The sequence below is a fragment of the Epargyreus clarus genome, unplaced genomic scaffold (assembly GCF_041222505.1).
Source record: "Epargyreus clarus isolate Ecla_fem2 unplaced genomic scaffold, WU_Ecla_fem_2.2 ptg000002l, whole genome shotgun sequence".
NCBI lineage: Eukaryota > Metazoa > Arthropoda > Insecta > Lepidoptera > Hesperiidae > Epargyreus > Epargyreus clarus.
The window spans coordinates 7,679,284-7,693,465 of record NW_027332210.1 but is presented as its reverse complement, the minus strand read 5'-3'; the positions used below and the strand labels follow the sequence as shown (position 1 = coordinate 7,693,465).

Here is a 14,182-nt window from a genome sequence, read left to right as displayed (position 1 = left end):
AAGCAAGTTAGATGAATGCGAATAAAAATATACGAGTAAATTGGCCTAGACTTAAATAAACGCGTTTGAAAATTCTGAGTACGAAATGAAGAATAACAGTGTTACATAACCTATGTAAATATACTCGTACTTGAAGGTGGTAGAACTCTTGGTGAGTCGACTCCGGCAGCACGACCGCCACACCTATTTCTGCCTAATAACAGGTGTGTTAAGCGCTTCTGGTTTGTTAGGTGTGGTAAGGGAGACATACTTTTTCGAAGCGTTCCAGCTGAATCCTCAGGAGTAGCGGCGCATTCGTGGCATCTGTAGAATATCTAATCGTATTTGCAGATTACAGATGTCCATGGGCGGCAGTAGCCACTTACCATCAGGTAGACCATAGTCCTCTGCTACTCCTGTATTATATATATAGGGTGATGATATCATCCAATATGATATCGCAGGCATTAAAGGGTTGATAGGCATTCAAGTTTAATTATTTGTAAATGCCTTTTTATACACATTGCCACTATATTGAACGTAGTTAACACGCATCAAATTAAATGAGCTGTAAGACCTGTAAACAAGTATTGAGCCATCTGCCTTAAGGCTACACTTGTTTAGTAATGAATGCCAAACTCAAGTGAATGTCAAAGTTGAGTAAACTTGTAAACAGACCGTCAATATTCTGAGGACAAACTGAAATATCTATTAGATAGTAACAGCTGTTTAGGTACGTTTATAGAGATGTAGAAAAATAAAGTATAGCCAAATTCTGACGTCAACTAACCTCACCTTTGATACTGCGGTACGACGATAAGACCGTAGCACATCATTGAAATGTTTATGATGGTGTGATGGGGCTGATAAAGGCCTCGATATAGCTTAGCCATTCTGGGCAAATTGTTACCCTTACATAGGGTTACGTAGCTATACATTAGGGAGATAGTGCCAGCCGGGAAAAAGAATTAGTTGCTTTCATACGAATAAATGCTGTATTTACACGATTTTGTATTAGCAAAAAGTGAAATTTCACATTAATAAATGTTACTTCTTGCAGCAAGTTACAAAATTTTGCCGCCTTTTATATTTGCTACTTTGGGAAATAGCCCAGCATGCCATCACCTTAAATCGGGCCTTGGTGTATACCTGTTGAAATACGAGTATGATACATTTACTTGAGGACTAAGATATCCAACTAGATATGGGTTGTACTAGGTAAATTTGGGACTAGGTATGCCTGTTCCTAGTATTTAAAAATACGTGATCCAGAAACCTGTTCCACCTAGTCCCATAAAATACTAGGTACTTTTACTTGGACAAAAAAAAACAGGAACTGTGTCCGGCGCGTGGTTACACAAAAAAAATCCGGGAAACGTGTCAGGAGCCAGCCGGACCTAGTCCGATATACTACCTAGTCCAAAAACTACCTATTCCGATATACTACCTAGTCCAGTAAAATACCTAGTCCCGGTACCTGTTCCAGTATCTCCTCACCTCTATATCCAACTTATTTCTCAACGCTAACACGAAGGTGTCCTTTTATTTTAATTTTCTAAAAAAAAGATAAATTAGGCATAATAATGGAATGACAAGAGTAGTGGTCAATTAAAATAATGGATTACGAAATACTTGTATAAATATAATCAACAATTGTTGCATAATAAACGTTGTTTCGATTATAACAATAGAGTGATAAACAATTATCGAAATTAATGTGCCATTGACAACCAAGTGGAAACGTTAAGTGTATTGACACTTGATGATAGTATTCGATAATAATCATAGGTACACAGCTCCCGTTCTTGCATATTGTAGGCGACACGTAGTTGTTTTTTTTTTATAACATAGGTATAGCAGACGAGCATACAGTCCACCTGATGGTAAGTGGGTTGCCGCCCGTGGACATCTGTAATCAACCCCAGATAGGATTATATATTCCCACCTGAGGTTGGCCACAGATGCGCCGCTACCCCCGAGGACTAAGCTGGAACGCCTCGGAAAAATCTGTCTCCCTTACCACACCCTTCAAACCGGAACACAGCAGCGCCTAACACTGCTGTTATTAGGTAGAAATAGGTGTGGCGGTGGTGCCGCCGGAGTCGTTCTACCACCTTCAAACTGTTTATTAATCTAATGTGTCATTGTTGAATGAATCTTGTTTATTTTGTTTTTACATCATCTATAATTATCTTATATTTCATCTGTAGTTGTAATTTCCTTTTAAATATGAGTTGTCGCCGTGGTATCAAAGCGTTGTCATACAATTTTGAAGTAGCTAATTAAATCTTAAATTTTGCTTTCTTTTAATCTTTTCGTGGTAATAACATATACATTATTTAGTCCACAACACATACAATGTGCACATTTAATACACACTTTAATGATTTTTTTAAGATTTATGTGGGCTTTATAAAAATTTATCAAAATCAAATCAAAATCAAAAATTTTTATTCAAAATAGGTTCTTTACAGAGCTCTTTTTGAATGTCAATACAACTACCACCACTTCACAAGGTGTTTCGTTATGGAGAAGAAGCTTCACTTGCTTAAACGGTGAAGGAAAGCGAAAGAAGATGGCGAGGAAAAACTCAAGGGTCTGTGAAGTCTACTAATCCTCACTCTTAGAGATAACTTGTGCCCATAAGTGGGACAGTAGGTAATAAATAAACATAATTACAAATTGTTACTTCAATAGACCGGCATCCCTATAATCGCACCCTGTAACAAATGCTGAAAGGCTCTAGTTATATTTCTTAACCTCCAGACAATTTTGTATAACAAAAAGATATTGTGTCTCACAATTATAACAAATATAATATTACACTTTAAATTGCAATGTATATAGACATAGGCTTGAAATTTAATTCATTTGTTTTAGCTCAAGGCTGTTGTTGGTGAAATGTCAATGAGAGATCGCACACGGAAGGATTCGCACAAACAGATTTTAATATATTTTTTATTTCAAGTATTTGATATCTGATATACAGTTAATAGATGTTAATTTGCACTACTATTACGATTCAATAAAAAAACTAAAAACGCCGAAAAATATAGCTTCTTACATGGCCGCGCCCATTTATTTCGAACTTTTTTATTTTTAATACTTGTTCTTATATGGGCCACTATTATATTATAATACCCTGTAATAATTTGAAGTTTCTATCTATTACGGTTTAAGAGATAGAACCTTGTGACAGACGGACAGCAGTCTCAGTAATAGGGTTCTGTTTTTACCCTTTGCCTAAGGAAACGCTAATAACTAATGCTAAACATATGGTAATTTATAACTGATTTTCATCAATCTAACAATAATTGTAATATTATAATACATTTTGTAATTTTTTATGTAAGTAATTAATTCTTAATGTGAAAATTAATAACTAAACCCCCAAACAAAATTGTGATTACTTTCCGTTTTGCCTAATATGTTAAACGTAATATACATTCCATTTAATCTCTGACACAAATTTCAGTTAACACCAAAACAAAACGCTTACAGAGCAATTAATAATGCGACAGTATGTAACTGACGTCTGTATTTGAATTCAGAGGATTTTGAAAATTTATTGCAAAATTAGCAAGCTTATCTCGTAACGTGGAATGAGGCCAAAAGTGTGGAAAACTTAGCCAACTTGCCAAAAGTTTAGAATGTTGTTGCCAAAAGGGGTTACTTTGGAACTATTCGCACTAAGTGCTTGTCTTTAGATGAAACGCCTTTGACCACAGACTAATTAGAGGTTCGTCGTAAGAACCAGTTAGAACTAGTTAGTTTTTGAAGTTACACTTCTTTAAACGGGCTTGGGGACAATAAGAGTGACTTTTTATAAAAAAAACCGACAGCTAAAATCGACACCATACACATGTAGTAAATATTGAAAGTTCTGCAGAAAAGGTTATCAATAAAGTGATTCAAATATATTATTTTTTAGGTATGGAATGATATATCGTTATAAAATACGATATGATTTTGCACGTGTACACAAAGATATCGAGAAAAGAATGGTACGGCCGTGCCGCTTTTTTTTGGCTCGACTTGGCGGAGGCACTGCCGTGCCTCCAGATAATACACATTTTTCTTTTCTATAAAATACGTCATAGAAGTATAACTTCTTACGTGTGAACAAGTTGTTTTATCTTATAGAGGTAGCTAACGAGCATGCAGTCCAGCTGATGGTAAGTGGCAATTATTACCTAATCACGCAACGCATCAAGTGACGCTAATCGCATGATGCGTTGCCACTTATAAGGACTATCGCACTTTACTAAATATGTATTTAATACACTTGACTTACTTACAGAAGTATATGATTTTAGACTAAAATTATCGCGGAATTGAGACAATTTAATTTCTTTATTGCCAATATTTCAACCCAGTTGCATCGTGGATACGGCGAAACTCTACTACTTATAGAAATTTACCTAAACCAAATATATATTTCACACACTTGACATCCGCATCTGCGGATTTGAATCTTAACATATTCCAATCCGCCTCGCATTCGTGAATCTCAAAACTTCTGAAAAAACAAGCTTATTTTTCCCATTAAATTAATAAAATCCAGAATACCAATGACCAGACTTAGCATTTTGGCACGGTTATAGCGCTTTGTTTTAAAGTAATTCGTTTTGTCCCATATAAGAGATATACGGTGGTCATTATATACCCTTTTTATGTTTTGAGGCAATTTACAAAAGCCAAGAACATATTTGCAGGAATGGTTTCCAAAATTCTTGTTTATTTACGAGGCTTCGTGTTCCAAATGCTTAATTCTTACTTTGAATAAAAATTACAACAGACATAAAGGTTATTTACGGCTTTTATTGATAAATCTATCCAATTTTTAACTACCATAGATAAAAAATAGGCATTGTCTAGTATGAATAAATTGTCAAAACTGTAGATCTTAGGTAGGCAAAACAATAGATGGATGGATAATTAATAACGGACGGTAATTACCGTTTAATTATGTGATCGTAGTTACTCGTGGATAAATTGTTTTACAATTGGACTTCACTACTTAAATCTATATTACGAGTATGATATAACATGCGTTCTATATGAAACTGATCATAAATACATTGCCACTCTTGAAGGCGAAGATGGTCATATAATATAGGTCAGGCACCATCCGCCATTCCACCACAACGCCAGAACTGCTTCACAGTAGATATACCCTTAAAAATCATCTTAACTCTAGTTATAAACCTCTTAAAAAAAAGAAATTTAAAGCGATGTTTAAATTAAATCCATTCCAAGTGTGACGACAGTACAGTCAATAAGAAATAACAAATGTTTACAACCCCACAGTCAGCTGCAATAAAATTTTACTACGATTGGAGAATAAAGTCAGTAGTAGTAAACAAAGTTAAAAATTTATAGATATTTCAAATAGGATTGAATTGTGTTCTAAAATGGCGCTGTAACAATTTTAGAATACAATAGAAGAACGTAATATCAATTCCAAATAGGACTTATTCCAGAATAAGTTACTACCTTTCATGTACGTTACGTTCATATACATCCAATGTATGAAAGGCCCATTGGGCAGGGGGCCTCTTCTCATAATAAGAGAGATTAGGCTACAGTCCACCGCGCTGGCCTAAGCGCGGATTGGTAGATATCACATACCTTTTAATACCTTTTTTAAAGATGTTTCAGGTATATATATAGCAGGTATCTGCATGCTGTTTAGGTTCATCGTTAAATGACATGAAATATATTTATTTTGTATAGGCTTGCGAAGGCATATTTTATTCTTATACTACTACTGCATAGGACCGCAAGTGATAATTAATTTGTGTTATCTAATAAATCCGATGTGCCTGGGATTCCAAAATTGAACCCCTAGTGAGGAGCTTTAACCCTAGTACCAATTACTTATGTATCATTTCAAATAACAATAATCCAAATATAATACGAAATGGTTACATAGATCAGATATCAGCATTACAGATAAACGCAGATTTCACTGGGATTCAAAAGTCAAATTTCACTGAATTGCTCACTTTCTGTGTTGGAAAGAACTGGATTTCTGTACATTACGTACAGACAGACACGTCGCACTGTAATTTGTAGAAACTAGAAGACACGCACGCTGTGAGTCCTCTGATAAATGTGATTATGATCTAAGTGGTAAAGGGAGTCGCTATATTTATCCGTATCACATCGGTATTATACATATTAGTTAAAAAATAAAACTGGAAAATATTTCATTACCATGATTTATGCAGTAAGTTCTTAAACATCAGATGCTACTTAGAAATATTTTATTATCCGACTACCGGGAGTATGTATGTATAATACATGTATGTATGTATGTTCTTTAGCACAGCCCAACCTGCATTACAAATTGTGACATAATTATGCTACGAGTACAATTCTTCCCTTCTCAATTAATGCTATTTAAAGAGTCGAGTTTTTATCAATTACATGTTCATTTTTGTTTAATTATCTACTTTACTGAAGTTTATCTTAAACTTTTTAATTTGCAGACTTTTCTTCGCTAGTTTGACAGACTTATTTTTCTTTACTCTTTTTATAACTTCAGCCGAATGAAAGCTAATAGATATGGAGAATCCTTAAAGCCGCTTACAAGCCCATATTCAACATGAATGACATAGCATATTTACAAAAACAGTAATTAAAATATGTACTTATAGAAGCTAGAATTAAGGTGAAAAATAGTCTTTAGAAGTTGGTAAACAACTATTATTTCTATAACTTGTTTCACTAAGTGATAACTTGAACCATTGCTTGGCCTATATTCATGTCTTTCACAACTCCTTTAAGAGACCAAATGCATTATAACATTTTATGGATCCAGATTAGTATTCCTTATATTGCATATGTCATTACTATAACATTAAAATAGTAAACGATCAGGTAGTTCAGTTTTCCTGCTGGATGGAGCTGATAGAGAGTGGTTACTATCCGCCCCTGGATATTTATAATCAAACCTAGATAAGATTAGAGCCGTAGAGGTCCTCCCCACATGACGACTCGCGTGGTGGAGCGGTCACCATACCAGTCTGACGCGCAAGGGATTCCCGTCCAGAAAAATATCTAAAAATAATAAATTTAGATTTCTGTTTCTGGGTCTGGGTGTTGTGTATTTGTCTATGTGTGTGTTCATGGCACCGAAGACACAGGGAATCCTAATGTGGTGCTGTGAGTGTAGAAAGCGTTTGCGTTTATTTAAATGCGTGTCGTCCGTTGGGGACTAAGTTGGAACGCCTAGGATAAGTATACATTAGACACTTACCTGAGGTCGTTCAAAGACGCGGTGCAAAACCTGACTAAGCTGGAATGTCTTAGAAAAGTATGTCTCCCTTACCACACCCTTGTACCCAGAACACAGCGCTCTCTGATAAGACAGAAATATTTGTGGCGATCGCCTCCAAAGTCAAACCACAAATGTTCCTACCACCTTTAAGTTTCAGAATGATTCTTACGCAAATTGGCTAAGAATAACACGTGTAGCATACAAACATGTTATGTTTATGTTTTCTTCATTAATACTACAGCTAATAAACACGAATAGGTCAAAACTACAAACAAACTTGCCTTATAACATTGTTCGAAACCAAAGGGCCTTAGGCCGGAAAATAACATTTCCAATACATGTCTAAAATGGTGTATACTCGTTATATAATAGGTACTTAGTGGTAGAACCCTTTGTGGTTCAACTCCGGCGGCACCACCGCCACATCTATTTCTGCCTAATAGCAGCAGTGTTAGGCGCTGCTGTGTTCCATTTTGAAGGGTGTGGTAAGGGAGACATACTTTTCCGAGGCGTTCCAGCTTAGTCCTCGGTGATAGCGGCGCATCTGTGGCTAACCTCAGGATATAATATGCGGGTGAACATGCAGTCCACCGGATGGTAAGTGGTTACTGCCACCCATGGATATCTGTAATCTCCCCAGATAGTATTACATTCCAACCCGAGGCCGATCTTAGATGCGCCGCTACTTTTGAGGACTAAGCTAGAATGCTTCGGAAAAGTATGAGGTATGAGAAAATGAACATGTGTATCACGATAGCTGCTAGATATAAGTTAAAGCGACCCATGAAGAAATCATTGAACCATAAATGAAATTTAAAAAAGCAATTACTAAAGAAGAAATTCGTGTACCTTCGAGACTACAAATGTAGGGCTAAACCAATGAACCGTGACTCCAAAATAACAAAGGGAAATAATTTAATCTAAACAAAGCCACAAGTTCGACGGTGAAATTAGCGCTAAACCACCGATTTCCTTTATGGATAAGTTTTTAACATAATAGAGCACTTTCTGTGGTTTAACTTCGCTCTCTAGATCACATGGCATGGGTTGATGGGAAGCTACTGAAGGTATTTAAACTAGACAAACTATCAATAATTCAATTTTGAGACTTTTTTACAAGTTAGTCTTCTTTGGAGACAAATTATTAAAAATTCTTTATTTTTATTTAGTTATGATATACAGCAGTGATAGCCTAGTGGTTAAGAAACGCGGCCTCTCGATCGAGGGGTCCGAGGTTCAAATCCCAGGCACGCACCTCTGATTTTCAAATTTATGTGCGTATTAGAAATTAATTATCACTTGCTTAAACGGTGAAGGAAAACATCGTGAGGAAACCTGCATACCTGAGAGATTTATAAAAAAAAAATCTTAAAGGTATGTGAAGTCTACCAATACGCATTTGGCCAGCGCGGTGGACTATGGCCTAATCCTTCTCATTCTGAGAGGAGACCCGTGCCCAGCAGTGGGACAGTAATGGGTTGATGATGATGATGATGATGATGATATAGAAGGAGAAAACGATACCATACAACTGATAGTAAGTGGCTACTTCCGTAGACATTTGTAATCAATCCTAGATAAGATTATCGCCTTACCTGAAGTCTGTCACAAATGTATTGCTACTTCAGAGGAGTAAGTTGGAACATCTCAAAAAAGTATCTCCCTTAACATACTGGAATTTTTCGAAGGAAGATAATTATTTTATTCGAAAATATATAAGGTAAGGGAAATAAGAAATATTCTATCAATTTAAATAGTTCTACTCGTACCTATAGTCTGCAGAGGCGTTGCTACTCCCGTAGATTAATTTAAAACGACTCGGGTAAATATGTAAGGAATAAATATCACTTATTACCAATTGGTAACAAACCGTGGTTGACATATTTCCTCATACACAATTCACACTGCCACTAAAAATAACAGAACCGTATTTAGTTCAGATCTTTTTAAGAGCTGATATATATAAATCAAGGTTCCAGCATCATAAATATAGATATTCACGTTTATACATATTATTATCGTATTTGAAACATGGTTACAACTTTCCGGCACATCAAAGGTAGCGTACGAGCCCTTTTGGCATTAGCATCCTATATTGTTTCCATAGCTACTCATACTTTGATGTTCGACCCTTACGGAATTTAGTTTGGAAACACTGGTTTAATGATCTACTGTTTTTGGGGTCAATATAATATAGTTTTCAGAACGTATTATTCAGAAGGGACTCCAAAAATACAAAATATTCTTCCATAATCATCGACATTTACAATAATACATCTTTGTACACTAATTTATCACATTTATTCATATAACTTGAGTGAATTCGCAATAGTTGTGCTTCATATAATAAATACAATGAAGTAGAAATGTAGGCAGGAATTTAGTTTAAGTGTTTAAAATAAGGCCTCTCTATCGTACTGGGTGTTTAGCCTGTAAGGATAGATGTAATGGTGTTCTAAGATAAATAAATAAATTTCTATTTCAAAAGATATTTCAAAAATCAGATGTAATTTCATAGCACAAAACGAGACTAAATATTTCAAATATTCTTCTCGAATCGAATATTTCTTCTACTTTATTTTTCTTTGCATTTTTTTAAATATACCTAAAAAGCAAACGAGCAATAATGAAGCCTTATGACGGTAAGTGGCCATCGTCGACCATAGACATCTGTAATGAACCTCAAGATTGTATGAGTAGTTCTATCAAAGGACGAACATAGGTACTCTCACCTCTAAATAAAGTTCGAATGTCTCATATAAGTAGGTACCTAAACCTGATTTGAAAAGTGTCCTTACGGAGGTCCTTAAGGATACTTTTCAAACAGAACACAGCAGCACTTAAATTGCTGGTATTGGAGAGAAATAGGCTCAAGCTCTCAAAACCCTTTGTGGTTCAACTCCGGCGGCACCACCGCTACACCTATTTTTACCTCGCAACAGCAATGCTAAGCGCTGCTATGTTCGGGTTTGAAGGGTGTGGTAAGGGTGACATACTTTTCCGAGGCGTTCCAGCTTAATCCTCAGGGTTAGCGACGTATCTGTGGCGGCAGTAGCCACTTACCATCAGGTGGACTGCATGCTCGTCTGCTTGTCCTATATAATAAAAAGGCGTGCTGGTGGTACCACAATCTACAAAGGCTCTATGATTTTAAATTACCACGCAAAGTATTCAAACATTTCATAGACATTAAATAAAAGTAAAAAGCTCAATAGAAATAATTGTGAACAAGAGGAGAGTTAGTATTCCTTCGATATCAGTACTACCGATCTGAAACGTATATAGAAAATGCAAGTGAAACTCTATAGGAAGAAACTGAGGGTGTCGCGTTACCTTATGAGGAATATACCGTATGGGAAATGTTGGTTTGTCTGTATGTTATAAACATATTTTCTTCTCCTACTGCAATAGAAGGATGAATATGTGATGTTTTTCGAATAAGTCAATTTCTTTGATACGGGTTTTAGCTTGAACGCCTTAATGGATTTGAGTTGGTAACTCAAGTGGCACTAACGACTTCAAAATTTCAATAAATCTGATAGTTGTCTTTATTTTTTGTCGATGCAGACTATAAGCGACTTATTTACTATTTCGCAAACTTTGTAAATAAGTCGCTTATATTCTGCATTTCTCAATGCTGAAATTATTTAGATACATCCTCTGAAGTCGATATTACATAAATGCAAGCATGCAAGCTACTCTTAAGTACTAAGGAACATCTTCAAATCTATTATTAGTACTGCCAAAATAAGTAATAGCAAGGAATACTGATATAATTTTAATACAAACAAAAGTTACTTAAAAAAATATATTTCATTCATAATATAATTACTTGTCACATCACTGCGCATAGATTAGTAAAGATTACTCACTCCTAACAAGAAAATGTACCCAGTTTTGAGAATTGAAATAGTTGCGTAAAAAAGTTTTGCCACGTCTCCGTGCTAAAATGTCCCTAAAATATTTGAAATTATTATTATAAATTATTTATTTATTATGTAAATTACGCAGCATTAGTTATTTATTCGTAATTTTTCCCTAAAAATGTATTTATTTGTCAAGAATTCAAAAAAAGAACTTACTAAAATAAGCCGTTTGTGGCTTCATTCAATTTCAAGGCGGCGAAGTATCTTTACTAATCTATGGTCACATCACTGTTGACACTTAATTCGTCTTCGTCTAATTTTGTTTCTAATGATGATGTTTTATACTTTAGTACTAATAGAGCAAGATCCCAGGGCCACCAGACGTCACGTATTTTCTGACGAAGGAAATGTGGACGATTGAGTAGTGTTAGTATGTACTAAGAACGCATGCCTACCTGCTAGCTTGCTCAGACGGCCAATTTTCAGGTGTCAGGTAATCAAGGTACATAAAAACATTACTTACCTCACGTAAATTCTCCTAGCTGATTTTTACGTATATTTTAGGCAATATCCTTAAAAATAAGTCGCCAATACTCCCAGACACTTTCCGTCGGCCGTATTGCTTTGCAGACGCTTTAAAGCTCCCAAAATAATTACTTAACTTCACGTAAATTCTGATGCTCCATTTTTATATATGTCTACCAGACAACTATTTTAAAATCTTTTACAAGAAGACAGACCGATCCAAGGGGCCAATCATCCCCTAAGCTCAATTTTAATGCCTCTGTGGGTAGGAGCGCGAGGGCATTATCCACGCGACTTATCCATGAGACTGAGTGAGACATGTATTAGGATATATTGACCTCTCTCTCTCTCTCACTCCGTTACAATTTACTCATATAACTTAATTATTAATATTAAAAAATCAGCTAAAAAATAAAAAATCAGGTAAACAATTAAAAATTAACTTGTAAAAAAATGCTCATTTGACTACAATAATTCTAGAATTTTATCCTACAAGCTGTTTTGATAAATTCGAAAAAACTTCAATTTTTTTTTAAGCAATATCAAATACTCGATAGTGTTAACGAATTCATTGAATAACAGCATTTTTTTAAATTATTTATTTATTGGGAATTAATCATAAGTAAAATACAAAGTAGAAAAATATTAATCTCTCAAAATTTCTGAGTAGTGCCTCTAATCTTCATTATCATCGTCATTGAAATTAGACAATTCATCATCCAGCCAATATTGATATTGAATATCTAAATCGTCATTGTCGCTATCAACATTGTCCTCATTTCCTTCCACTGTAAAAAAAAAAATTCAAACAATGAAGATCTGAAAAAACTAAACTGACACAAAAAATATGAGAAACGAAAATAAATTACCTGATTGTTCTTCTAGCGACTCACTGACAAAACCCGGTAATTCATCTCCGTCGAACCAATGAAAATCATATGTTCCATCTTTTAATGTCCAGCCATTATTTTCGGGTTTGAAAATATTTATCATCTTCATAGTTGCATTGTTCCAAAGACTAGCAATATAGTTAGCTCGTCGGAACTATTGCCAAAGTTTACCAGCATTCCATGCTATCACAGGATGTGATTTAAATCCAGCTTTCAATCCGATTCAAATCCAATTTTTCATAAAGGGCAAACAAAGGCCGTTTAATATTTTGAAGAAAAATGAAGAATACCAACAAGCATTTCACCGTTTTGGTTCCTTGGATTTTGTTGGTGATGTAGATGAAGAAGAACGTGTATTCAACATAATACAAAAATTTATCTGTGATGTATACAACGTTCCTGGAATAATTGATGTAGATGCTGCCAGACTCCAACTGTTTATTAACAATTATATGGTTTCTGACATTAATGAAGAATTCAATCGGAAAAATTTGAAAAGCTTCGATGCTAGCAGCTTACCACCTTGCAAAAGTGAGCTTTGGCAACAGTTCCGACGAGCTAACTATATTGCTAGTCTTTGGAACAATGCAACTATGAAGATGATAAATATTTTCAAACCCGAAAATAATGGCTGGACATTAAAAGATGGAACATATGATTTTCATTGGTTCGACGGAGATGAATTACCGGGTTTTGTCAGTGAGTCGCTAGAAGAACAATCAGGTAATTTATTTTCGTTTCTCATATTTTTTGTGTCAGTTTAGTTTTTTCAGATCTTCATTGTTTGAATTTTTTTTTTTACAGTGGAAGGAAATGAGGACAATGTTGATAGCGACAATGACGATTTAGATATTCAATATCAATATTGGCTGGATGATGAATTGTCTAATTTCAATGACGATGATAATGAAGATTAGAGGCACTACTCAGAAATTTTGAGAGATTAATATTTTTCTACTTTGTATTTTACTTATGATGAATTCCCAATAAATAAATAATTAAAAAAAAATGCTGTTATTCAATGAATTCGTTAACACTATCGAGTATTTGATATTGCTTAAAAAAAATTGAAGTTTTTTCGAATTTATCAAAACAGCTTGTAGGATAAAATTCTAGAATTATTGTAGTCAAATGAGCATTTTTTTACAAGTTAATTTTTAATTGTTTACCTGATTTTTTATTTTTTAGCTGATTTTTTTTAATATTAATAATTAAGTTATATGAGTAAATTGTAACGGAGTGAGAGAGAGAGAGAGGTCAATATATCCTAATACATGTCTCACTCAGTCTCATGGATAAGTCGCTAGGATAATGCCCTCGCGCTCCTACCCACAGAGGCATTAAAATTGAGCTTAGGGGATGATTGGCCCCTTGGATCGGTCTGTCTTCTTGTAAAAGATTTTAAAATAGTTGTCTGGTAGACATATATAAAAATGGAGCATCAGAATTTACGTGAAGTTAAGTAATTATTTTGGGAGCTTTAAAGCGTCTGCAAAGCAATACGGCCGACGGAAAGTGTCTGGGAGTATTGGCGACTTATTTTTAAGGATATTGCCTAAAATATACGTAAAAATCAGCTTGGAGAATTTACGTGAGGTAAGTAAAGTTTTTATGTACCTTGATTACCTGATACCTGA

At 34.8% G+C, this 14,182-nt stretch overlaps 1 protein-coding gene across 1 annotated transcript; it reads left to right on the top strand.

Annotated features, from left to right (window-relative positions):
* The first annotated feature begins 9,890 nt into the window (after positions 1-9,890).
* LOC140744684 (uncharacterized) lies at positions 9,891-13,517 on the top strand. The gene is made up of 2 exons (XM_073076299.1): positions 9,891-9,906; positions 12,690-13,517. The coding sequence occupies exons 1-2, from the start codon at positions 9,891-9,893 to the stop codon at positions 13,307-13,309; spliced, it is 636 nt and encodes a 211-aa protein (XP_072932400.1). The 3' UTR covers positions 13,310-13,517.
* The last annotated feature ends 665 nt before the right edge of the window (positions 13,518-14,182 follow it).